The sequence below is a fragment of the Candoia aspera genome, chromosome 3 (genome assembly GCF_035149785.1).
Source record: "Candoia aspera isolate rCanAsp1 chromosome 3, rCanAsp1.hap2, whole genome shotgun sequence".
Taxonomy (NCBI): Eukaryota; Metazoa; Chordata; class Lepidosauria; order Squamata; family Boidae; genus Candoia; species Candoia aspera.
In genome coordinates this window covers 140,363,589-140,389,499 of record NC_086155.1, presented here as the reverse complement: position 1 = coordinate 140,389,499, position 25,911 = coordinate 140,363,589, and the positions used below count along the sequence as shown (strand labels likewise).

The following is a 25,911-nucleotide window of genomic DNA, read 5'->3' as shown; positions in this document are numbered from 1 at the left end:
ACACTGAAATTATATAATGATTAAAGGACTGCTGCAAAGATGTGTACTTTATTTATTAATATACTGATTACAATAAATATCTTTCATAGTATTAAATGCTAGAATTGTAAAATCCTAGTCAAAATACCAAGAAAATTTTCTGTGTTTCTCCAAAAAGTTGACTTTTGATTATTTTTTCTAATTCTTTACCTTTTCACCTTAGGACTTTTAGCATATATTGCTATCTCTTTCTTTACTTCACTATACTAGATGGGATGGAAATTTAACTGTATGCAGAAGAGTTGTCTAAAGATTAATGGAAATGACTTTCACATTAGCAGATGGCATAAAAGATAACGTAAGTAGTACCTCTGCTTTGAAGATAGTGGTAGTCTCCTAAATCAAAAAATGTTGGATCCTCTTAAATTATTACTGTACATCTTGAAGCTCTTCTTTTCTTTACATCATTTCTAGGATCATTAAGTGGCCAAGAGAAACATGATGAAAGTGGAAGCACAATTGGTCTAATATTAATTTATTTTTCCAGTGAATGTTTTACTCTTCTATATTTACTCTTGTACCGTATTCTAGATCTTCTGCACTGCCCTGGTTCATAGACTGGTTTGCTACTGTTAAAGGGGGTAGGTCTTCAGTAATACAGAAGGCCAATTGTCCTTGCTTAGCAGATAATGGAGGAAGCGTGGTCTAAGAATTTGGCCTATTCAGAAGCAAGTTTTAACAGCAGAGTACAGGTAGAAGCAAACCCAGATTGTCCAAGTAGCAAGGTGAGCTAGAAGACAAACTCCCATCACTGAATCTTCAATGTAAGCAGTCTTAATCCATCCATTTGAGCCATCAGTTAGTAAGGTAATCCGAATTCACTCTTTAACTCCACTATTCAGAATTTTTTTTCTGAGGGTGTTAGCAAATGGTAATCTAAGCACGTGGAAGAAAAGGAGAATATCCTGTTCCAAAATGGGAAGCACTTTTTTAAAATTTAAAGAAAATTCAATGAATACAGTGATGGTGCAGAATCCTTAGGCCAGTTAAAATGCAATTTTTTTTCATATATTAGAAATCTACCCGTATGAAACATAAAAAAAAATGCTTGATTTCAAGGCAAAAACAGTTTTTCTAAAATGTTGGTTTTCTATTATTGTCCTTCTTCACCAATATGTATGTTTTTAATTAAAAGTACCAACTTGGTTCCACTGGTATCTCGCTCTGATTCAGTGCTCTTTCCCGAAGTTTCAACTCCAGGCATTCCACGGTAGGTGGATATGTTTTGAGTTCAAATTTGTTGGCAAATAGGCTTTTGGACTTCAGCAGCCATGGCAAGTCACCAGTTCCATAGATACATATGCTTCTGACATAGTGACCTGCCAAAGCATAAAATATTAACATTACAATGACATTTTATGGACAGAAGAATTAAGATGCATACTTGCACTAAGGTCTTTGCAGCCTAGTCATACTAAAATAAGGAAGTTCTTGCAATTTTAATAACACTTGAGGAGAACAGAGGCATAGAGTATAACATCATTTACTCCTTAATCAGATTCAGTATCAAAAAGAGGCTTTGGAGTATGTAGGGGCATGAATGTTCAATTTTTATTAGGTTACATGATTCAATTATTTGTTCATTCAATATATATTGCTGTCCACTTACCAGATAATTCTGGGAGGCTAACAAGGTTTTGTTGAAACCAAAAACTGACTCAAGAGGCTGAAGGAAGAGTTCAACACTGGATTATTTATTACAACTAAAGGGCTGCTCCTGGTCCTCTAGACCAGTGTTTCTCAACCATGGCAACTTTAAGATGTGTGGACATTTCAAAGTTGCATGCTGGCTGGAATTCTGGGAATTGAAGTCCACACATCTTAAAGTTGCTAAGGTTAAGAAACACCACTCTAGGCAGACACAGAGTTCCAGCAAACAGCACTACTTTGAGATTGTACTTGTGATTTATATTCAAGCAATAAAAAACATACAGACTAAAGAGAAACTTTCCGCTGCAGGCAAGTGTGTGCAGAAGAATAGGCGTATTTTAATTACAATAGACACTGTGGTTTTCCTGTTTTTCTCTAACCAGTGGAAAAACTGCATGAGCTGCTTAGCAATGTCTATTGGGAGTTTTTAAACTTTATTCAAACACAGACACATTTTGATGATTATATTGATTATATATTAGAAAGAATTTTGATCTTTAAAGCCCTACATGGCATCTAGGGTCCAGGTTATTTGAGGGACTGCCTCTTTCTGACTACCTCTACCCATCCCATCAGGTCCAGCAGGAGGGGCATGTTGCAGGTCCTGTTTGCTAAAGAGTTCCATCTGAGGGGACCCAGATGCCGTGCCTTTTCTGCTGTGGCTCCCACAATTTGGAACATCATTCCCCCTCGGGGTGAGGTGAGCCCCACCACTCTCAGTCTTTTGGAAGGCCCTGAAAACATGGTTCTAGCAACTTTGGGGATCCAATGGGGAGCCTGCGTGATGGCTGTACTGTTTTTAGATGGATCCTTTCCCACAATCTTGTTTTTATTTATTTTTAAAAGTGTTTTAATGGTTCTGATGTTGTTTTAATTATTGGTTATACACCACCCAGAGCCATGTTTAGTGAGATGGGCGGCCATATAAATGTGCTAAATAAATAAATAAAATTTAGTTTTGCCTTATAAGCAATTATGGCATTATATCATTATAGGTGCCAAGGTTAAAAACATCAAATACAAAGGAAAATTATAAAATATACTATACTAGGGAGCCAGATGCCTAACTCATACAGTTACAACAGGCTTGTACAGTATCCTGAGCCAGTACTAGTGGGGAGAGGGGGGGAAGAGCAGGTTTCTAGGGCTTTCTTAAAAGCCAACAGGATTGAGACCAACTGCAATTCAAGGAGACAGAAGTTCTTATCATGATGTAGTCATTACTATAGACTCTTGTGTCTATATTAAGTAGACCACTGCTCAGTCAGACTTGCTCCTTGTCTTTCTCTAAGGGCACTCCAGGAATCTCTTCCAGTGCTTCATCACTCTTCTGAAAACTCCCCAGGATCCACAAACAAGGAGAAGTTACAGAGGTGTGATCCAATCTAAGGTCATCATCACCCTCTCATTCTAAGTGGTGACTAAGGCCTCCCTGTGCAGCAGAGCCTCAGAGAATTCCCCAAGGTCCCTCTGAAGTCCAATTGGGTCCATTACTGTAAACACCTGGGATGAACCAATCAAATAAGAGCTATCTCCCTGTGGTGTGGAGCAGCATCAGAGAGATCTGAAGCAATCCAAGAGTGGCCTGACCATTACAAGAGACAGATGTTATCTCTCAAATCAAATCATATTGCCATTGCCCCAGGATAAAAACTAGATTTAATATAGGACTCCTACTATTGTGTGTTGGGTCCTCAATGACTTGAGTCAGGTCCATGGTTCCCATGGTGCCATGAACGTTCAAGCTGCTTCAGACTTCACACCCAGATATGTCCTCTAGCACTCACAAGCCTGGGAACCTCTATCACCTACCCCATCACAGAGTCAAACAGCTCAGGCAGGGAAACAGTTGCACAGCAGGAAGGCAGGTATAGCACTAGCAGTCCCATCTGTTCCCTACAGCCCAACCTCACAAACAGGGTTTCACCATCCATAGTCTCCAGGGCAGTGCCTCTGAAAGCCACCAGAATTTCCTGCATAACAATAGCCACTTTTGCTCTGGAGTTCTGGTTGATGCCAGTTCAAAAACCAAGGTGAACACATCTCCAAGAGATAAACATCCCTTTCCATGCCCATCCAGGACTTAGTTATACACACCAGGTCAACCTTTTCACTCATAATAAGGTCTAGATGAGGAAGGCCTTATTACAGGCTGAGCTGGCATTTGCTAGCAATAACCAGAGTCCAGAGCCACTAAAGATTCACTGACCTGGCACTGGGCCTCAGCCAGGGGTCTGGAAGACAAATCAGTACAAGGCATTCATCATATGAAAGAGGTCACAATTAGTCTGCCTTTCAGCCTATTTCCGCTGTTATAATATATATTGGTATACTGTAGATGTGGGTCTGCATTTTTGTTTATCAGAATTCTGCAAGGTGGCTAGGAAACTTGGGCCTTTGAAAAACATCAGGTTGGAGAAGTCTGAAGTGTATGTTAGTTTACTCTAGCTTGTGTTTGTGTCTTGTCTGATGACTACGGAGACATGCGGTAGATATAACAAGTTGTTAGTTAGCAGATAGAGTTACTGGAGATGGGCTGATATTTTTAGACTTTTTGTTTTAGGCAGATGTTTCTGTTTAAGAATGGATTTAAAATTGCTCCCAAATAGGGAAAAATCATATGATATGGAAATTCAGAGGAGTTACAGGAAATTCTGAGGCCAGAATTAGAATGATGGGAATTGCATACATCCAATGGTCTCTGACATCCAATTCATGTCATAAAAAAGTGTGTTGAGTTAATTAAGAGGAAAAAAAACACACAGAGAGAACAGAATAATATCACACTGAAATTTACCAATAAATAAAGAAAAAGAGAGGTGGTGTGTGTGAGGGGGGGAGGTAGAGGGGACAAACTGCCCAGCCCAGTTCAGATGCTGGCAGGCTATACGTATCAGCCTGTATCGCTGGCACCCTCAGGGGAAGGTCAAAAAAGTCAAGACAGCAGGCGTCAGTCATAGGGTTGTGCCTAACACCTGACATTTTGACACTCTCCTGTGGACCCCCTGCTGCTGGCCTCTGGCTTATACCATAAAGCCTATGGATACAGCTGCACATTATGGGGTAAGATACAGCCTACTTCCATACTCCAAGGCTGCTTCCTCCTAGAGGCTGTGCCCTCACAATAACACAAGGTATCAGATCATCCTCATGTGGAGAGGAAGCAGGCCAAAAAATTCTTTGCCAATGAGGTGCTAGTGCACCACACTTGGCTGCCTCGATCCTGCACTATTTGTAGCTTCCATGAGCTTTCCCTCTCCATTTTTCCACTTCTCTTTCCAGTTGTGAAGCAAGATTTCCCCTCACTTTTCCCCTTTGCTTTCTGTCCATTACTTCTTTGGTTGCTGTCTTGTTCATTTTTTTTTCTTTTTTTAAAATTTCCCCGATGTCCTCTTTTTATTTATATCTATATTTTTTTTTCTTTCCCCTTTCTGGTTTTTTCCCATTTCTTTTCTTGTCTTTTTTTCTTTCTTTCCCAACTTCTTGAACCCTTATGCAACTTGAATAGGTCAGATAATAGATAATAATCCCTGTCTTTCCAGTCACTCTATGTTCTGCTGTTTTGGATGTGCATTTGAGAGTTTTCTAAATTGCTATGGTTACTATTTTAAAACCACCAATTATGCAGCTATAAAAGTCCATGGTATATTTGGAAAACAGGGTGCTGACATCTAACAGGGAATTGTTGGTGGGAGCTTTGGTGCACATTACAGGTATACAAAGTACCAGGGGAATGCAAAGGTGTTTTTTTTTGTAAATTAATCTAAATTATCATTTATTTATTTTATCAAATTTACAGAGCCACCCAAGTTGACCAAGTCTGGGGAGCTTACAAGTGAAACCCATCCAGATGGCCAAACCAAAATTAAAATAATGGAAACCAAAAAGAACAAGATGTGATCATGGAAAAACTTTCAGTAAAAGCAACAGCTCATCCCAGGACCTGGAAGAAGAGCCAGTTCCTCAAGGATCACTTAAAGGATGATGGGGTTGGGACAATTTGAACTTCTGGGGAAATATTATTCCGGAAGGCAGGTGCCATGACAGATAAGAGATGCTTCCTGAGACCTATTAGATAACATTGTTTCAAAGATGGGACCCAGAGCATCCTACTCTGCCAGATCTTACAGGGCAAGCTAAGTTAATGGGAGAAAGGTGGTCCCCCAGGTAACCAGGCCCCATGCCATGAAGATGATGAGGATGATTATAGGTCACTACCAGCATCTTAAATTGTACCCAGAAGCTTGCTGGTACCAAATGCAGCTTTCACAGCGGAGGGGTCACATGTGCATACTGAGGAATACCCATAATTGTCCACAAAATGGTCTTCAAGGGCAGCCCCATGAAAACTGCATTTCAGTAGTCCACATGTGAGATGATTAAGGCATGTCAACCGTGAAAAGGGAATCCAGGTCCAAGGAAGGCTGCAACTGACATAGCAAATGAAACTGAGCAAAGGTCTCCTGGCCACAGCTGCTGTCTTCAAGCAGGAGCTGAGAACCTAGGAGCATCCTCTCATTGTGTACTGGTTTTGTCTGGGAAGTACAACCCCATCCGAAACTATAAATGGCAAATACCTGATTCCAGGAGAGCCAAAACCTCACAGCCACTCTGTCTTGTCAAGGTTGCATTAAGCCTACTCCTATCCTCCTCCAAGCACTGGGCATTGACCTTGTACAGCATCACTTGACTGGTGCAGGTCCAGAAGTACAACTGAGTATCATCAACATACTGATGACACTGGACCCTGTGCTGCCAGATGAATTCACTCAATGGCTTCAAATAGATAGGAAATAGGAGAGGTGAAAGTTTTCAAGCCTGAGACACTTCACAAGTAAGGGGTCAAAGACTCAAACTTACCCCACCCCTGCCAACTCTAACTGGAACCAAAATGCTGGAAATATAATGAACAGATTGGATCATATTCTGGTGAAGATCATGGCAAACTAGACATCTCTGAAAGAGTAGGGATGACATTGCAGTAAAGAATTGTGGCTAGATGGTGAATGTGTTAATGGTTTCTACTACAGATTAAGGTTACTATGGTAACTAATCATTTTGGCCTGGTGAAGAGGTTGAATTCAACTGTCCCCTTTTCAAATGTTAATTTTTGCACCTGGGGGGAAGAACTTGCCTGAACTTGTTTTAGTTTCAGTTTCCCTTCTGTATAGGCATGTAGAGAGTTAAGCAGCTCTCACTGAGAGCCTGGAAGAATGCAGAAGCTTTTAAATACGTTTTGCTTCTGTAAATAAAATTATTTTTATAGAAATGCCTGGTGTGTGACTTTTCTGATCTCTCCTGGGCCAAAGGCTTTCCTAGCAATCTGCCAACAGAATGCTAGCTGGCGAAGTCTCTCCAGTTAAAGGAGAGATTCTGAGATCGCTCACTAGAACTCTGGGCAAATGCTCCTCATGAGTAAACTGCAGGAACTGAAATTTTTGCAGTCCGCTTGTGAGTTGGGCGACTAGGGGTCAAGGGATTCCATCTAATGTCACAGCTGTAATGTAGTCTATATGGACATAAAGTTCTCAAGATCCTCATTTTTTATGTTGGAAATGTGAACAACAACAAGAGACATTTTATCATGTTTGGTGGATCTGTAAAAAAGCTAGAAAATTTTGGAATCAAATACATACACTCACTCAGAGGATTTTAAAGATTAATATACAATTGAAACCAAAGGCTTTTCTTTTGGGAATGATGAACCAACAGCTGGAAAAAAATCATGGAACTTTGTTTTTATACATAATAACTGCAGCAAAATTACTGTATGCACAAAGTTGGAAAGATTCAGTACTACCCACAATGAAGGAATGGTTGGTGAAGATGATGGAACTTGCTGAGATGGCTAAATTGACTTCTTTGATCAAAGAAAAATCAATATCTACGTTTACTGCTGATAGAAAAAAGAGCTATGTTGTAACCATAGAACAAGAGGTAAATTTATAATTGTACTTATAATTGCTGTAAAGATCAGAAGCTACTTCTATCTTTTTTCTTTCTTTTCCATTTTCTTTTTACTTTCTTTCTTGCACTTTTAGCTTTTCTGATTTCTTTTTTCTTTTCTGTTTCTCACTCTATATTAGTTTCTATTAGTTTTTATTTTCTTTCTTAAAATCTTTAATAAAATTTTATACACACACAAACCAGATCGGATCATATTTCCATATTTGGTGGCAAAGCTATAATGCTGCAAGAATACTAGAAAACAGTCCATTGTAGAATGGAACAAATTCTGTCAGTTGTATTCTCATTTCATCTTGACATATTTTTATTAAACTTCATTAAAGCATACATTCCTTCAAAATATTCTGAACTGGCATTGTATATGTTAATGGATGCAAGGATTATATATTATTTTTATTGGAAAATGGTCTTTGATTCCCTCTATGGAAGAATGACTAACCAAATTATGAGAGTATGCTTTGATGAATAGAATAAACTAATATTTGAAAAGTAAATCTGATGTAGAATTCAATTCTATTTGAAAACCATTTTTAGACTACAATTTTATATACAGAGTTGTGCCACCTCCAAAATTGAGGTTTTAGAGTTTGTATTCCAATTTGACATGTATTCTACATATAATTTACAGTGTTATCTCATTGTTTATTACCTATAATTTCTCTTTTTCTCCTTTTTTCGTTAACAGTTTGAATTGTGTTAACCAAGTATCTTTACATTTAATAGAGACATGTTTTGATTAGAAAATGGATATGAACTGTCTTCTAGTATTATAACCTTTTAATGTTAGTCATTATATTCTAGGTTTGTTGGCTACCTGCCCATATTTCAGTGTTTGGTTTTTAATCTGTATTATCTATTTTTTATATTTTTAAAAATATGTGTTTTTATTATTTTTTCCTTTATTATATATATAAAAACAGACTGGAACCAACCCAGAAGAAAAGAGGAAAATCACCATAACATCATGCATGATCTCTGTGGCTGGCCTAGAAGAGTACTGTGATCAATGGTATCAAAAGCACCTGAGAGATCAAGAAGATCATGCATAGGAAGTCCTCCTTACGTTTTAAACTGCAAAGTTGGTCTTTCAGACCATTTTAATATATGACCAATCCTCTTCCAGAGTGAGGACTGCAAACAAAGAGACTGGCACTTCTGGGTTTATGCACTGCAAGTTTCAATCAATGCATAACTTGTTTTTCTACAGTCTTTTTAATTTCCATAATAAATAAAAGAAAATTGGTGTCAGAACAAGTTCAAGAGATACTAGATTTTCAGGGCAGTGTTGATTTTTCAAATATTAAAAAACACAATCATTAACATTATGTGCATTTTACCATGGCATCCTTCATGAGACTTTTCTGCCTCCTTCCACTTAACAGCTCTCAAGTCACCTTCCCATGTCGCATTTGGCATGGCACCAGGGATACCTGTGATTCAAAAAGCAGACAGACAGACCTTGTGAGGACGTAGTGCTTATTCCTAAAATGCAAGGTAAATTACAGGTTGTCCTCGTTTAATGACCACTCATTCAGCAACCATTCGAACTTACAGTGCTGAACGAGTGGTAGTTACAACCAGTCCTTGTATTTGTGGCCATTGCAACATCCTGTGGTCATGTGATCATGATTTGCGTTCCCTTCTGGCTTCCGACAAGCAAGTCAATGGGGAAGCCAGCAGGAAGTTGCAAGATGCAGTCATGTGAGGTCCTCGCTTAACGACCTGCACAGTCCTTACTTAATGATGGCAACTGGGACTGCTGGAACTACTTTTCTAAGCAGTGCGGTCATGCGGTTTGGTTTTTTTTTACTTATGACATTATTTAACAACGAAGTTTCTGGTCCCAATTAGTGTTCTTAAGCAAGGACTACCTGTATTGCTTTTTTATCTTCTTGTACATAGAAAAAACAAAGATTATGACAACACAAGAAATGAAATCTTCTACGTTTTGAATACTTAATAACACAAGAGGATGCTGAGCTTTCATTCATATTGGTAAGTAGGGATGGGCCATAGGATCATATGTAGGGCAGCTGTAAGGAATATTCTGGCTATTTGGTGGATAAAGTTGCTTATATCCACATTGAACTCTGCCTGGACAGGTCTGGCTAAGGTACCTGAAGCTCTTTCTAGTGGTGTAACCTGGGATAAGTTTGTCGGTGACAGGGTTCTCTGTGCTATTAGTTCAGCCTCCTGCTGTTAGACCCAAGTCCCATTAAGGCAGCCAGGGAAGTGACCTGTAGTTGGGCCCATGCTGCAGTGACAGGCTCTTTGAGGGAGGGGGTTGTGTCTTTGACCTTGAAGGAGACAGTGGTTTGCCCTCTCAAGAGACTGTCCCTGGACCCAACTATCTTAGAAAATTATTGCCCTGTCTCCAACCTCCCCTTCTTAGGGAAGATTGTTGAGGTGGTTGGGCTGCAGTTGCAAAGGACCCTTGAGGAAGCAGATTATGTGACATATTTCAGTCAGATGTCCAGCCAAGATTCAGTATGGAGACAGCCTTGGTCATGCTTGTTGATGAACTGTGGCAAAGCTGGGATGGAGGTGGTGCACACATCTTTCACAAGCTTGATCTTTCAACAGCTTTTGATACCATCAACCACAGTATCCTTCTACATTGGTCCTGAAGTTGGTGGCAGTTTTACAGTATTTCTTCTCTTTCCTCTGAGGCTGGTTCAAGTCAATGTTGGAGGAGGAGTGGTCACTCCCTAGACACCTCCTTTGTAGGGTGGCACCTCTCCCCACTCTTGTTCAGCATTTAGATGAAACCCCTGAGTGAGGTCATCTGTCAGTTTGGGGTCCATTATTGTCAGTATGCTAGTGATAGCCAATGATATTGTTTGACCTTAGGCCAGTCAAGTGAGGCTGTTGAAGTTTTGTCCCAGTGCCTGGAGGCTGTGTGAGCCTGGATGGGGAGAAATCAACTCTGACTCAATACTACCAAGTTGCTGTGGCTGTTGGGACCACCTAGATCCAGGGATCTTCCATCTTTACTTTTGGATGATATTGCACTTCCCCATTCAAGAGTGGAACATGATCTGGGGGTCTTCTTTTGAACACTCCTGTTCAAAAAGCAGGTGGAAGCTGTGATCAAGAAGGATCTTGCATAGCTCCATCTGGTGTAGACATTATTGGAGGCCCTCCAGATAGTCACTCATGCCTTTCTCATCCCTTGGCTTAACTATTGCAATATGCTCTACATGGGCTGCCCTTGAAGACCACTCAGAAACTTCGACTGGTCCAGAAAGCAGCAGCAGTGTGGGTTTGCCTTTGTATACCCATGTGATATCCCTACTTCATGAGCTTCACTGGTTGCCAGTATGCTTCTGGGTGATTCAAAGTGCTGGTTATGACCTATTAAACACTACACAGCATAGAGCCCAATTATTGGAGGGAGCACCTATCTCCCATGGTTTCTGCCTATCTGGTAAGAGCCAACAGAGTGGGCATGCTCTGGGTCCCCTTGATTGAACTGTGTCATCTTTCAGGACCCAGGAAGCAGGATTTCTCTGTTGCAGACCCTGCCTCCTGGAATGAGGTCCCCTCTGAGATCCAGGTGGCTCCTGTCTCAATGGCATTTTGCAAAGTTTTACAATGCTAGCTATTCTCCCAGACCTTGGGGTACAATGGATGGAGCCGTTAGATGTGTTTGGCATATGGTTGCCTATGTTTTGGGGTTTTGCGACTGGGTGTTCCATCTATTCATTTCTTTCTATTGGGTTTTTAATTTGTTTTTTATATTATGAGCTGCCCAGAGTTGGTCTGGAGTAAGGCAGCACTGAAATCAAATAAATATTAAAATATTCTTAATCTCATCAACCACATTTTAAATTACTATAATTTTGTCAGTAAGCATACAAACACCAACTACTTTTTACTGTAGAGGGATTCCCTAGTTATAAAAAAAAACCTGTGCAACTGTAGCATGAACAAGTGTATTTTTTAATGACTATGCATTTCTGCCTTTTGAGGAGTTGTAAGTATCATTTGTCAAAAAGTCCTGAATGGTAATATCTTTACCTCTGCTGTCTAGAATTGGGCTAGCAGCTCTAAGTGCTTCAAAAGCCTGTCTAGTGCTACAGGACATATTTACAAAATAATACGTCTATAGTAAACAGTTATTAGAATGCATCAAATTAGATGTTCAAGACTACAGAGAATCATGGAATAAAGAGAGTGTCTAGTATGAGAATGTCAGTGAAGGACTATTTTGGCATCTATGTGTATCTCATTTCTACAGATTTAAAGTACAACTAATTCAACTGAAATTATGATTTCATAACTGCTAGGTGCTTCTACATTTTTTCTGAAAATTAAAAGGCTCATTCAATTGTTGCTATTGCACTCAAACCAAAACATTGGTTCAGTTGATGTGATCATGTGCAACAGCACCTCCCTTCTTGACAGAAGTTACCTCACCCAATAATCTTGTTTTGGAACATTCATTGCTTTTCATATATGTTCCTGTTCTTTTTAATTATATACCAATGATTTCAAAATTAACAGGAGGGCAACATAAATAGGTACTCTATCCTCTTCAAGCGTAAGACACAGTTGGAAGGATGTGTGTCCTATGTCAGTCATAGTGTTCTAAAGTATTTACCTCTCTATGTCTGTACAAATATAACTGACAGTCTTATTTGAAGATTCTTTCATAATTTGGCATGTGTACCCCAGTTCATATATTTAATTCCTGATTTTCTCTAACTTAATAAACTGACTTAAATGTTAATAATTTAATAGTATAACATGATAAATATGTGCTTCTGAGTGTAATTTAATATATGAGAGTTGTCAGCTTTGGTGAGGTTTTTTGTTTTGTTTTTTGTTTTGTCCTTTTGCATATAAAATAATTTTAAAAGACACCTCTTTCATTCAAAATCAGGACCTTGGAAAGCTCCCAGTTGGCCTGCAAATTGGGACACCAGTGATTTTCCAAGTGTGGTCTGAGGAGGTCCACCAGGTCTTCTGCCACAGTCTCCCCATGTTCACAGACCAGAGCCCACTTGCCATTTCAGCCCCACGTCCCTGCAACTGTTGGCAGCCAGCTGGTAAGAGTTTGCTCCTTGCCTTAACCCCACTTCCCTGTGAATGCCAACAATAAGCTGGTGAGAGCCTGCTTCCCACCTCAGTTCCTGCCTCCCTGCATGCCCCAACAGTCATCTGGTTCACAAGAATGGATCAAGGACTAAAACTTGTTAGCTAAGGCATACAAGTAGCAATACACATGGCAATGTGAGTACTAACATTCAGAAAACTGACATTTGTGAACAGGTGTCAAGTGCAGTTACTGTCTGTGAATTCACAGGCGCTATGCTAAGTGGAGGTGTGTTCTCATACAAGCAATCCAAAAGAAAAACTACAATTGGGAAAGGAAATGACTAATATCTAAAAATAGGATTTCACTGGGCTGGAGATCAATTTCTTCCTAATCCATAGTACTTAGAAATTTCTACTGAAGAATACTGAAGAGCATTCTTGACAAGCAAGTTTGTTCTAAGACATGTTATTTGTTTGTTATTCAACAAAAGTGCTTGCTAAATTTGTTAAAGAGAGCCAGTTTGGTGTAGTGGGTAAGGCATCAGGTTGGGTGACCTTGGGCCAGTCACTCTCTCTCAGCCTGAGGAAGAAAGAAATGGCAAACCACTTTCAAAAAAACTTGCCAAGAAAACTGCAAGGACTAATCCAAGCAGTTGCTGGGAGTCAAAAACTGACTCAAAAGGTACGTGTACGCGCGCACACACACACACTTGTTAAGCACTGTACAAAAGCATATAAGGAATTAAGGACCATTCAAAACATAAATGGAGAAATGGAGACACTACTGGCATTTCTTTAGACACATGCTGAGATTATTCGCAACATAACATTTATATCAATATGGCCTATTGCAGCAATGCTGTAAAAAAGCCAAGTAGCAGCTTTCTCTTAAGTCCATAATTCCATTTCCTTCCTGAAGAATAAGCAGATATCCCGTGTTTTCCAGAAAATATTAACAGCAACTAGACTTGCCAACAGTGGAAAACTGCAGTGACATGGAACAATAACAAAGGCTATGAATCTCCTGAACTGTATTAATAAACAGCACTTACATAATATTTTAAAATGATTTGCTCTCTCCTCTATGAAACTGCACAGTTTATGAAAACATTCAGCAATATCAAGGTTACTTGAGAAAATTATTTGCTAGCAGAATCATTTAAAATATGTATTACTTGGGAAAATTCTAGGGATTACATTATTCCTGACAACAAATAAAACAAGGATGTCCCCTTGAGATCAGGAGGGTATTATGGCGATGCCAGGTTTCTGGGCTTAAACAATCCATGGAAGTTTACTGAACCATTATTTGCTAAACAATGTTATCTAGTTATTGGCAGGACTGAAAAGTTTGAGAAGTTCCTTGGCAATGTATTGCCAAAAAGTATCCCCCCACCACGGATTACTAGGAAACTATGTAGATCAGTTGATGTGAGGGTTGGTCCTGTGCAAGAGTACATGGTGGCACCAGAACATCCCCTACATCACAACAGATGCCTGTAGAGGCCACAAGATGCACTCTGACAATCTGATTGTCAGGAAAGCTAACAGTTTGAGAACAGGATCAGGCACTTGCTAAGAATACCACGAAGTAGCACTGGACACACGGGAAAGTTCTGCAGAAGAAACTATAATAATGGCAATTTGCAGACAGATATGGAGAGGGGGGAGAAGTACCGTCCACTATCAGTGGCTACTGTGTGCTCTCATTTCTTACCTGTAAAAATAGTTTTGCTACAGATTCACTGATATAACTCATCCCTTTCTATGATACAGTACAAACAAAAAGCATCCACCAGGCATTGCTCTAAAAATGACACAGTGTTTGCCCATGAGAAAAGTTTTGATGAATGGTGGTTAGGTGTTTGTAATTAAAAAAAAAAAAAAAAGATTCTTGGCCAAAATGGCAGTAAATCTCTTAGCAAAACTCTGAAGAAGTTATTAATAGCAGAAGTCATAATAGTATTATGTATCTCTGGAAATCCTGCATGGATTTTTTTCTATGTGGATTGTGTTTACTGTTCTCCTGAGACCCTATGTGCACTCTTTGGTATTCTGTGACATTTTGAGACTGTAGAATAAATACATTCTTAATACTGAAACTACATTGCTCTTGAATGTATTCCTTTTTGTATATTTTTATTGCATGTCTATCCTGCTTTTTCTCTCAAAGTTCGGAACAGCATGCATGGGGATCTCCTCTAATGTTAGCTTCGCAGTATCAACCCTGAAAGATAGTTTGAGAGTAACCACAAAATCATACTACCTTTATTCCACTTTTCTGCTGTAAAGAGACATTATAATACTTTTGACAATTTACAGTGAAAGAAAATGGCTTTCCTCAATCATAGCTAATGTCAGACAGGAATGGTTTTCTAAATCAGTGCAGAACAGATCAGAATAGCAGTGGAAAAGAGGATGCGTTAGTATGAAAAATGTTTCAGTGGAAAATCCTAGGTACTTCTTTCCTTTTTCTGTCTTATTTCCATCTGACCAAGTTAAAGGGTTAAATAATGAACAATTCTTCAGAACACTGAAAGAATCAGACTTAATTCTAGCTAAAAAGGAGGCAGAGAAGCAAACAACAACATACCACCATTTCTCCAGTAAGCTCCCACCTCCCTGAAAATCAATATGGTTTTACAGAGTCCTCTCAAAAACAAAAGGCTGAAACTCCCCCTCATTTCCAAATGGGGCTGCAAATGAGTCACATAAGCATGAGAAAGTGGAAGCACTTGAGTCTCAGCAAATTACAAGGTTTCCACCAAGCAACATCCCTCAAGCAACTTCCTTTAAAACTCTTACCCATAAAACCCAATTTTCAGATAACGAACATCTGGATGCCTGAGCCCAAGGAGCTTTACTGAAACAGCTCTGTGCAGCAAGAGAAAAGAAAGATGGATCTTAATGATAACCTTTTGTTTGTTAAGGTTGTCATTAAGATCCTTCTTTCTTTTCTCTTGCTGCACAGAGTCGGCTTTTCCTCAAGGGTTTCACCTGATGAAATGCTATGATGAATGTTCAGTTGCATGGAAATATCTCATCTGAACATTTAGTGATTACAGGGGTCACTTCTCCCTTTGGGTGCTATTTTTACTTTTGAAATCTGTGAAATTGCCCAGATGTCATGTTCACATTCTAATGTCTGGTTAACATTGTAACGTTTCACATGTCATTCTCTGTTCCGTATCCCTTCACCCGGGGTTTTTCCATTCTGTTGCCCTCCCTTGTTTTGAGGGCTTGGAATGCATGTTTGGGTTTGCGCTCCTGTTCAAGGTTACTTTCCCAGGCGCGTCTAACGGCATTCAGCACCTGGGAGGGGGAGCGTCCTGACGGGCGACGGGGCGGGACCTGCCCACAAGCAAGGCTTTTAAGTTTGTATTTGGCGCGCTTTTGCTCATTCTCAGCTTTCTCTGTATTTGCATACTATTCCTTTAATAAATCAGTTATCTTTAAGCCCGAGCTTGTGAGACTGAGTATTTGGGTTTAGGCAATCGTTACATAAAGCTGAGAATTCATTTTTTCCATTTTCCGCTGGCCCCATCCAATCCTTGGATAAGAGGGAACGCTAGCGATGACAGAACCTCAACTTCGCGTAAGTGAGGGAGGCGAAGAGGAGCGGGAGGTGGCCAAAAGCCGGCCAGCGCTAACCTCGAGAGCGCAAAGAGCAGCACGTCGGGAGTTGCGAGATACCCAATTGGACGAGCTGTTGACATCCATACAGGAGAGTCTCAGGAGTGAACAGAGATCTGTTATGGAAAGAACCACGGGGAGGGGGTCTCCCCAATTGGCCTGGGAGCACGAAGTCCCTCTGTCACCGAAGGTGGTGATAACCAACCAACCCCCGGAGGAGCCGGTCACTCCGGCCCGTATGAGGGCATTGGAAGATAAAATGGATTTAATAGTGACGATCCTCAAGGATCTACCCAGAGAGGATCAGCCCAGAGAGGCAGAGCCCACCCCGGAGGATTGGGAGGAAGAGCCGTCACAGTACCCCAGGCACAGCACCCTGTCGACCCGGGGGAGAAGTAAGACTCGATCAGCCCATCAAAGGGGAGAGCGAGAGGCAAGACCTCCTAGGGATCGACCACCTGTGGGGGCTCGGCGTACGCTGTCATTCGCGGCACCGCCACAGCCAGCTGAGCCGGCAAGAACCTTCCCACCATTTGGAGTGAAGTTTGATGGGGATCCCGCAACGCTCTCCTTCTTTATTACGAATGCCAAGCATTATATGGAAGATTGGGGTCGGAACTTTCGGTCTGAACACGGCAAGGTCAATTTCATTGCCAACAAGCTGAGAGGAAGGGCAGCGGATTGGTATGTGCAACTATGCCAAGCTGAGGCAACTGAGTTAGAGGACTTCGATGAATTTTTGTGGGCACTTAAAGAGCATTTCGAAGACCCCCTAGCTCAAGAAACGGCCAAAAATGACCTGCGGAAACTTTACCAAGGGTCCCTCTCAGTTGCCAAATATGCGTTGGAGTTTAAAGCTTTGGCAGGAAAAGTGGAAGACTGGTCTGAGCCAACAATCATCGAATTGTTCAAGCAGGGGCTTGAACCCGAAATCCTTCGATGGGCTCTGGGCAGAGATGATCCCAAAACGCTATATGGGTGGATTCAGTTGGCGGGAAGCGCAGAAAATGCCCTACGAACCTATGCCCATACCAAAGAGCTTAGACAAACACGTCTCGCTAGAGGAGCGCGCACATCTGGACTTGCCAGCCGCCCCAAACCGAAAACCTGGGAAGAAGAGAGGGAGCAACGGTTCTCCAAGGGTCAGTGCCTCCGATGTGGGAAAGAAGGGCATCGAGCCACGTCGTGCCCGAGACGCCGTCCAGAGGAACGACAGACGAAACCCGCGATAAAGACGCCTGCTCCTGCTCCACCGCGAAAACTGAAGGCAGCCCTCGCGGAACTGGACCCCCCAGACCTACCCTTCGGAGAAGAGGAGGAAGAGTTGCAATTCGAGCAGCCGGCGGGAAAAGCCTACCACCTGCCCTGAAGGGCGCCCTAGGGCAGGTGGAAGAAACCGGGCGTAACCATGATTCGGTGAGTGGAAACTTTCCCACACTGACTGTTAAAGTTAAACTGGGCTCACAAACCAAAACGGTGGAAGTGTGGGCCATGCTAGACTCGGGTTGCTCCCGTTCCCTAATGCACCCTGATGTCGTAGCGGCTCTAGAACTGCCCACGTTCCCTTTGCCAAGACCCATGATTTTCACCCAGTTGGATGGAACTATGGCGGGAGGGAAAGCAGTCAATCTTTCCACGGAACTGGTCGCCTTGCAGATGGGCTCCCATCAGGAAAAGCTGCCATTTGTGGTAGCTCCAGTGGGGGGTCCTCTGGTAATCTTGGGGATGCCTTGGTTTGTGCAACAAAACCCTTTCATCAACTGGCTGCATAGAACTGTGACGTTTGCGGATGGATTTTACAAAGTACCCGAAAAGGACCTATTGGAGGACATGGAGGGTGGAGGGGTAGCGTATACCACTGTGCAAACGCTTCAACCTCTTGAGGGGCTACCCAATCAGTACCAAGATTTTGCTGAAGTATTTGGGGAAAAGGAAGCAGATCGCTTGCCACCCCACCGAAAAACGGACTGTACCATTGAGTTTTTACCAAATGTAAAATTGCCTCACCCAAAAATATACCCCATGTCTCCCAAAGAGCTTACCACGCTAAGGGAGTTCATTGACAAAAATCTGGCTAGGGGTTTCATTGAGCCGGCTAATTCCCCGGTAGGAGCTCCTGTCCTATTCAGGCCAAAAAAGGATGGGTCATTAAGGCTTTGTACCGATTTCCGCGGGCTCAATGCGGTCTCAATATTAAATAAATATCCTTTGCCCCTGATCAAAGATATGTTATCACATCTGGCCAGAGGCAAAATTTTCTCAAAACTGGATTTGAGAGAAGCTTACTTTCGCATTCGCATAAGAGAGGGGGATGAGTGGAAAACAGCGTTCAACTGTCCTCTTGGGGCTTTCCAATATAAAGTTTTACCATTCGGTTTATCTGGGGCACCCGGGGTTTTTATGCAGTTAATCAATGAGGTCTTGCATGACCACCTATTTAAGGGGGTACTAGTATATTTGGATGATGTATTGATTTATACTGAAACCATGTCAGAACATATCCACTTGGTGCGTCAGGTACTGGCTAAATTGGAAAAAGCAGAGTTATACGCAAAACTGTCAAAATGTGCGTTTCATCAGTCGCAAATTGATTACCTAGGCTACCGAATTTCAGCTCAGGGCATTGAAATGGACCCTGCAAAAGTAGAAGCTATTGTAGCATGGGAGCCTCCCCGTACCAGGAGACAATTACAAAGTTTCCTTGGATTCTCTAATTTCTATCGGGCATTCGCCCAAAATTTTGCAGAAATCGCCCTCCCCCTTACTGAACTGTTAAAAACCAAAGGACAGGGGGATACGCGACGTTCGAAGAACCCAGGCGCGCTCCTTAAATGGACTCCAGCCTGTCAGCAAGCGTTCCAAACGCTCAAACAACTTTTTACCACAGAACCAATTTTACAGCATCCAAACCCCTCTAAACCCTTCGTTGTACAAGTCGATGCTTCTGATTTTTCCATAGGCGCAATTTTGTTACAATCTGACCAATCTGGCGCTTTAAAACCCTGTGCCTACCTCTCTCGCAAATTCACTGAAACAGAGAGACGATGGCACGTTTGGGAAAAGGAGGCTTTTGCTGTAAAAACGGCTTTAGAGACATGGCGACACCTATTGGAAGGTACTTCCAACCCTTTTGAAGTCTGGACTGACCATAAAAACCTGGAAGCTCTAAGCACCAGCCGAAAACTCAGTCCCAAACAGCTGCGCTGGGCTGAGTTCTTCAGCCGCTTTGACTTCACTCTTAAATTTATACCAGGCAAGAAAAACTTTTTGGCTGATGCACTCTCGCGCAGACCCCAAGATGATGGCCCAGGGCCAACGGTCCAAGGCACCGTCTGGACCGACAAACAATTAAGTCTGGCAGCAGTGACTCGCAGCCAGACCCGAGCACAATCGACTCCGCCTCCAGCCGCTCAGCCTTCCAGCAGCCCACCTCCCTTGTCAATTCCCTCCGATTTGCAACAACAGTTGCTCTCCCACCTTAAAACAGATACTTGGTTGCAAGCCAACAGACACATGTTAACTTTCACCGATGATCTTGCCTGGCGCAACGATCGTCTCTATGTACCCGCACCTATGCGAAAAACCATACTCCAGCGCTGCCACGATGACAAGCTAGCTGGGCATTTCGGCTACGTGAAAACTTTGCACCTCGTTCGCCGTCAATTCTGGTGGCCAACTTTACTCAAAGACTTAAAAGAATATGTCACTGCGTGCCCTGTATGTGCGGCGATAAAGCGCAAACCGGGCAAACCCCAGGGTCTCCTTCAACCCGTGGCCACTCCGTCTGTCCCTTGGCAGGATATCTCAATGGATTTTATCGTTGATCTACCCCCTAGTCAACGCAAAACTGTCATTTGGGTCGTCAAAGACTTTTTCTCCAAACAAGCCCACTTTATCCCATGCGCTTCTATCCCTACCGCACAACAGCTGGCACGCCTCTTCCTCATCCACGTGTACCGCCTCCACGGTATCCCCGCCCGTTTGGTGAGTGACAGAGGCACACAATTTACGTCACAATTTTGGCGGGCATTTTTGAAACTTCTGGGTACGAAACAATCACTTTCTACTGCTTGGCATCCGGAAACGGACGGATCTACAGAGGCGGTTAATTCTACCTTAGAGCAATACCTCAGAGCTTTTGTTAACTACCAGCAAGACAACTGGGTCGATCTACTCCCATTTGCTGAGGTCGCTTACAACAATTCCATTCATCAAACCACTGGTCAAGTTCCCTTTAAAACAGTTTTTGGACGCGAATTTGTTCCGATTCCTGAACTTCCTCATCCTCAACCGCTCCCAGCCACCCTCGCTGGCTGGGCGGACTCTCTCAAAGACTCATGGTCTAATATTCTACTCGCCCTCCAACATGCCCAAGCTGCCTATAAACGCCATGCTGATGCAAAGCGTTCCCCAGAACCATCCTTTGCAGTCGGGGATAAAGTCTACTTATCAACTAAGTTTATCAAGTCCCCACAACCTTCTAAAAAACTTGGTCCTAAATTTGTCGGTCCTTTTTCAATTGTTGCTCAGCTCAACCCTGTTACGTTTAAACTTGATTTACCTCACAACCTTAAACGTTTACATCCTGTTTTCCATTGTAGCTTACTCAAACCCTGCCTGTCATCGGACCGTTGGCATCCGCAACCCACTCCTCCACCTCCCCTCATGATTGACAACCAGCAACACTTCGAGGTGGCATCTATTCTCGATTCCAGACGCCAGCGCTCTACTCTACAATACCTCGTCCGCTGGAAACATTTCCCTCATCCTGAATGGGTTGCTGCTCCAGACGTGCATTCTCCTCGTCTCGTAGCCCAATTTCACTCTGCCTATCCTGACAAACCGGCTCCCTAATTTCTTTTGGGGGGGCAATATGTCATGTTCACATTCTAATGTCTGGTTAACATTGTAACGTTTCACATGTCATTCTCTGTTCCGTATCCCTTCACCCGGGGTTTTTCCATTCTGTTGCCCTCCCTTGTTTTGAGGGCTTGGAATGCATGTTTGGGTTTGCGCTCCTGTTCAAGGTTACTTTCCCAGGCGCGTCTAACGGCATTCAGCACCTGGGAGGGGGAGCGTCCTGACGGGCGACGGGGCGGGACCTGCCCACAAGCAAGGCTTTTAAGTTTGTATTTGGCGCGCTTTTGCTCATTCTCAGCTTTCTCTGTATTTGCATACTATTCCTTTAATAAATCAGTTATCTTTAAGCCCGAGCTTGTGAGACTGAGTATTTGGGTTTAGGCAATCGTTACACCAGAGCAGTGAAAAGAATAAAACAGAAGCTCTAAAGAAGCCTGACCTGTCTTTCCAGCCAGCCCAGATCCCAAGAAGAAATGACTTTTTTTTTTAACCAAAAAGGCATCTAAAAGATGGACAGGGCACTCCTTTTGCTCAGTTAAAAACTATCTATGCTTTGCAATACTTCTGTCCCTGAGGTAGCCTCCAGGCAGGCTCCAATTTCATAAAACAAAGGTTAGCTTCCTGCATGACTTAGATACCAAGAGTGCCATCATCTTTAGGCAGAGACTGAATTTCTTTGCTAGAATGCCTATCATGGTGTCCTGGATTATAACCCGCACCTCCCATAATTATGAGTGAAACACATCTAAAGAGCACCAGGTCAAGGAGCAAAAGAGGACTGTTGTACACTGCCATCCTATATTTCTGCATCTAACTAAATATACAACTCTGCTATGTATTTCTCTTGTATATTTAAACAGGAAATTGCTTTCTCTCATTAGTACCAGAAAGCAGCTACTTCATCAAGTCTGTTGCATGCTGGCTGTAACTTCTGGATTGTGGCATAAGCAAGTACCAATATTGTATTTCTTTATATTATCCTTATATTATCTCTTAGCATACATTTTATAAAGCTTTGGATCTGCAAAGCCTATCACGGCCAAAACACTAATTCCAAACCTATCTTCATATTAAACTTCTCAATTGTGAAGAGACATAAATTTTCTATCGACAAATAACACAAACCTATGTTGTTAAAAGAGTCCAAAGAGCAACTTCTGGCACTATTATTCTCACCGGTCTGCCACTCTGTCTGTCACAGTACTTCTTATAATGTACTTGTTGTTTATTCGTTTAGTCACTTCCGACTCTTCGTGGCTTCATGGACCAGCCCAGAGCTTCCTGTCGGTCGTCAACACCCCCAGCTCCCCCAGGGACGAGTCCATCACCTCTAGAATATCATCCATCCACCTTGCCCTTGGTCGGCCCCTCTTCCTTTTGCCCTCCACTCTCCCTAGCATCAGCATCTTCTCCAGGGTGTCCTGTCTTCTCATTATGTGGCCAAAGTATTTCAGTTTTGCCTTTAATATCATTCCCTCAAGTGAGCAGTCTGGCTTTATTTCCTGGAGGATGGACTGGTTTGATCTTCTTGCAGTCCAAGGCACTCTCAGAATTTTCCTCCAACACCACAGTTCCAAAGCATCTACCTTCCTTTTCTCAGCCTTCCTTATGGTCCAGCTCTCGCAGCCATATGTTACTACTGGGAAAACCATTGCTTTAACAATGCGGACCTTTGTTGTCAGTAGTATAATGTACTACTTCCTCAAAATTCCAATTTGTCCATTGGTCCAAAGGTTTGGAGACCTCTGATATGGGAGAATACTGCTCTTAAAATAAAAATTGAGAGATTTTTTCCACTGGAAAATGGATTCTTGTGTCTTGCTCTAACACATATTGGTTCAAATCTACAGTCAATTGAGTTTACATACAATTAGGTGGGATTTTTTCCTGCATGTTGGAGATACTGCTTTAACATTCAATTCTCATGTTAGAAGCTACTGATGAGTACAACCTCCATTTATTTAACTGTCTTTGCTAAACCAGTAGCATTGACTATATCTCCTGACAACTCAACAAGCTAAATGAGTATTTGAGGGTGGAGAATGAGTTTTTTTCTTTGCTTATCCTGTTCACAGTCAACTTTACTGAGTGACCTTGTTTCAGATTATGAGGCAGAGAGAAAAAGGAGTATACTTCCTTCACAGCATGCCAAGTTTTATCAGACCTGTATTGCATCATAAGAGTAAAACTTATAAAAAAAACCTGCCATTCAGCACATCTTATAATGGCGTAATGAACTTTCACACACTGATGTTTCAGCAAAACTTGTAACAGATTTAAAGGCAAATTCTAAATGGCTTTCCTTAATGATTTTTCAGATTGAAGAGACGCAAATGCTTAATCGTGTTGCTTGTCTTCTTCTGCACCTACGTCTGAAACCAATGATATTCATTCCATGTATACCATACTATCATTTCATCCATTTCACTCTTTTTTCTTATAATCTCTATCACAGATTTTTATGAGCCTTTTCTTTTGCTATCACACTGTCTGTTAGCTTGATTTAGAACATCACTACTGTGGATGATTCTGGGCACCAGATTTCCAGATGGACATTTATAGCTTAAAACAGGTTCAGAAGAGGGTGACAAAGATGAAACATGGACTTGAGAACATGCTCTACAAGGACAGGAACTGAAAATATTGACTCTGGACAAAAGAAGAATGAGGAAAGATGATAATGTTAAGTATTCAGTACATAAAAAGGTACCATAGGAAGATGGTCTGGAACTATTTTCTATTGCCACAGAAACAGGATCAGAAAGAATGGGTATACACACAGCTACCTATATTTTGTTTGAATATAAGCAAAAACTTCCTGATGGTAAAATCTGTCCAACAGTGAAATAGTTTACCTTCTCAGGTGCTGCAGTAGTTTTAAAAGTCTGGACAATACCCTCTCAAAGTGATTTTCCTACATATTGCAGACGGTTGGACTAGATGATCCTTGTGACCTTTCCAACTCCACAATTCTGTAATTTGGTGATTCTGCAACTACCTGGGTTTTCACACTGGCCACCACATTGGTAACCCTAAATCATGCCTGAATAAACTGACTAGTCCCACAATAGATGCTTTGGAGAAACTATTGCTTACTTCCCACTGACCTTTAAAAAAATGAAATGGGTTTACCAATTCATAGGAAAGAAGCCCATTAAGGCCATTTTAACAAAGAGCTTTCAAACAAATTCCACTATGTTTCTCTGGGTATATTTTGAAGCAGAATGTTTTCTTGCAATTATTCATTAGGGTGGAATTTGTTATAAAATAACTAATCATTTGATTTGTGTCTAGATGGTTATGCCCTGTTTTGTTGGGTTCATGGCTATGGTTAAATTGCAAAATGAGGAATAAACCCCTGGGGGTGAGGGAAATATAGTCATACAACTGCATCATTGACACTAACAACCACTCCTTGGGATGTCAAGCACGTCAGGCTTTGCTGGAATGTGAAAGAGCCAGAGATTAGTCCCTACCTGGTATCCGATTGAGTGTCACCCAAAAGTGTTCATCGGGGCTGTAAGTGTCTTTGGACCACTGCAGCAAATCAATGGCCCTTGGGTCCTTAAAAAGGAACTCCACAAACGGCCTAGTGAGAGCAATATAGGCAGACCCAAAGTAGATAGTGAGATTGTGGGGAGGCGGCGATTTTAGGGTCTTAGTCTTTTTCATGTAGGAAACTTCCTTGCCTATGTGTTCCTTGTAAACAAATTTGGTCCTTACAGTCATTGGAGGTGGGGGGAGGATGCCAGGGGTAATGTTCTTCCCCTTAAACCTTTTCAGGTGCTGGACAATTTCCTTGTTCGTTTTCAGCGGGAAGTCTTGCCCGCACATGTTGAGGACATACTTCCACTGGATTGGGGTGAATCGCAGCAGGTCCTTCATGCAGTTCAAATCAGCCTGAAGTCTGGAGATGCCTGCATAAATGACAGGTTCCGCTTTGGAGACCAGGAAAGCATTAGGGAAGCACTCCAGCAGTTTTTCCACATCTTGCTTGTACTTGGAGGGCACCTTCTCATCCACGTGGATGCAGTAAATATTGTGGGGGGAGTAAATAGCCCTGAAGACCCGCTCGAAGGTTCCCAGGTCTTTGTGGAGGGTGAGGACATAGGCCAAGGGAAAGGTCGTCTCTTCGGCCGAGATGGCTCTTGTCAGGTAGTGGCTGTCCGTCACGTAATCCTGGCAGGAGGCGGCTCTGCCGAAGGACATCCGGAGACGGTTTCCCCACACGAAGGCTCTCTTCCCCTGGGCCAGAGCATCGCAACCATGGCGGAGGAAATCGCTCTCCCGGGGCTGTGGCGGCCGGTCTTTTGAGGCAGGGGACGGCTGGCCGGGCAGCAGGAGCAGCAGCGCCGGGAGGCCGCTCAGCAGGAAGACGGCGCAGATGTACTGAGGCTTCCTAGCCCGCATGGTCTCTCGGGGACGGGTGGGCAGGCGGAGTGGGAGACGGACCTAAATCCACCGCCGGCGGGTCCCTCAGCAGCCGCCCAAGCGATGCATTCAGCCGCCCAGACTTTCTGCTGAGCCACCGCACGAAGAGTTCCAAGCGCTACCTTTTTACTCAGCCGGTTGCTAAGCACACAGCCGCAGCCGTGCCCAGCCCGCGGGGTCCCGGGCATCCAGGCTACTCACCAGTAGGAGATGCCGCATCCGCGACTCCACGAGGCTCCCCTGCCGGACCTCTCCTGGCCTTCTCAGCCTCCCCCCGAACTTCGATGTTCA

At 42.5% G+C, this 25,911-nt stretch overlaps 1 protein-coding gene across 1 annotated transcript; it reads right to left on the bottom strand.

The window, feature by feature from the left end:
- Positions 1–1,160: 1,160 nt before the first annotated feature.
- Positions 1,161–25,648, bottom strand: GCNT2 (glucosaminyl (N-acetyl) transferase 2 (I blood group)). Its single transcript, XM_063298882.1, has 3 exons — positions 24,666–25,648; positions 8,994–9,086; positions 1,161–1,358 (listed from the first exon to the last, which is right to left on the bottom strand). Exons 1-3 carry the CDS (start codon positions 25,597–25,599, stop codon positions 1,168–1,170), a joined length of 1,218 nt encoding a protein of 405 aa, XP_063154952.1. The 5' UTR covers positions 25,600–25,648; the 3' UTR covers positions 1,161–1,167.
- Between the last annotated feature and the right edge of the window lie 263 nt (positions 25,649–25,911).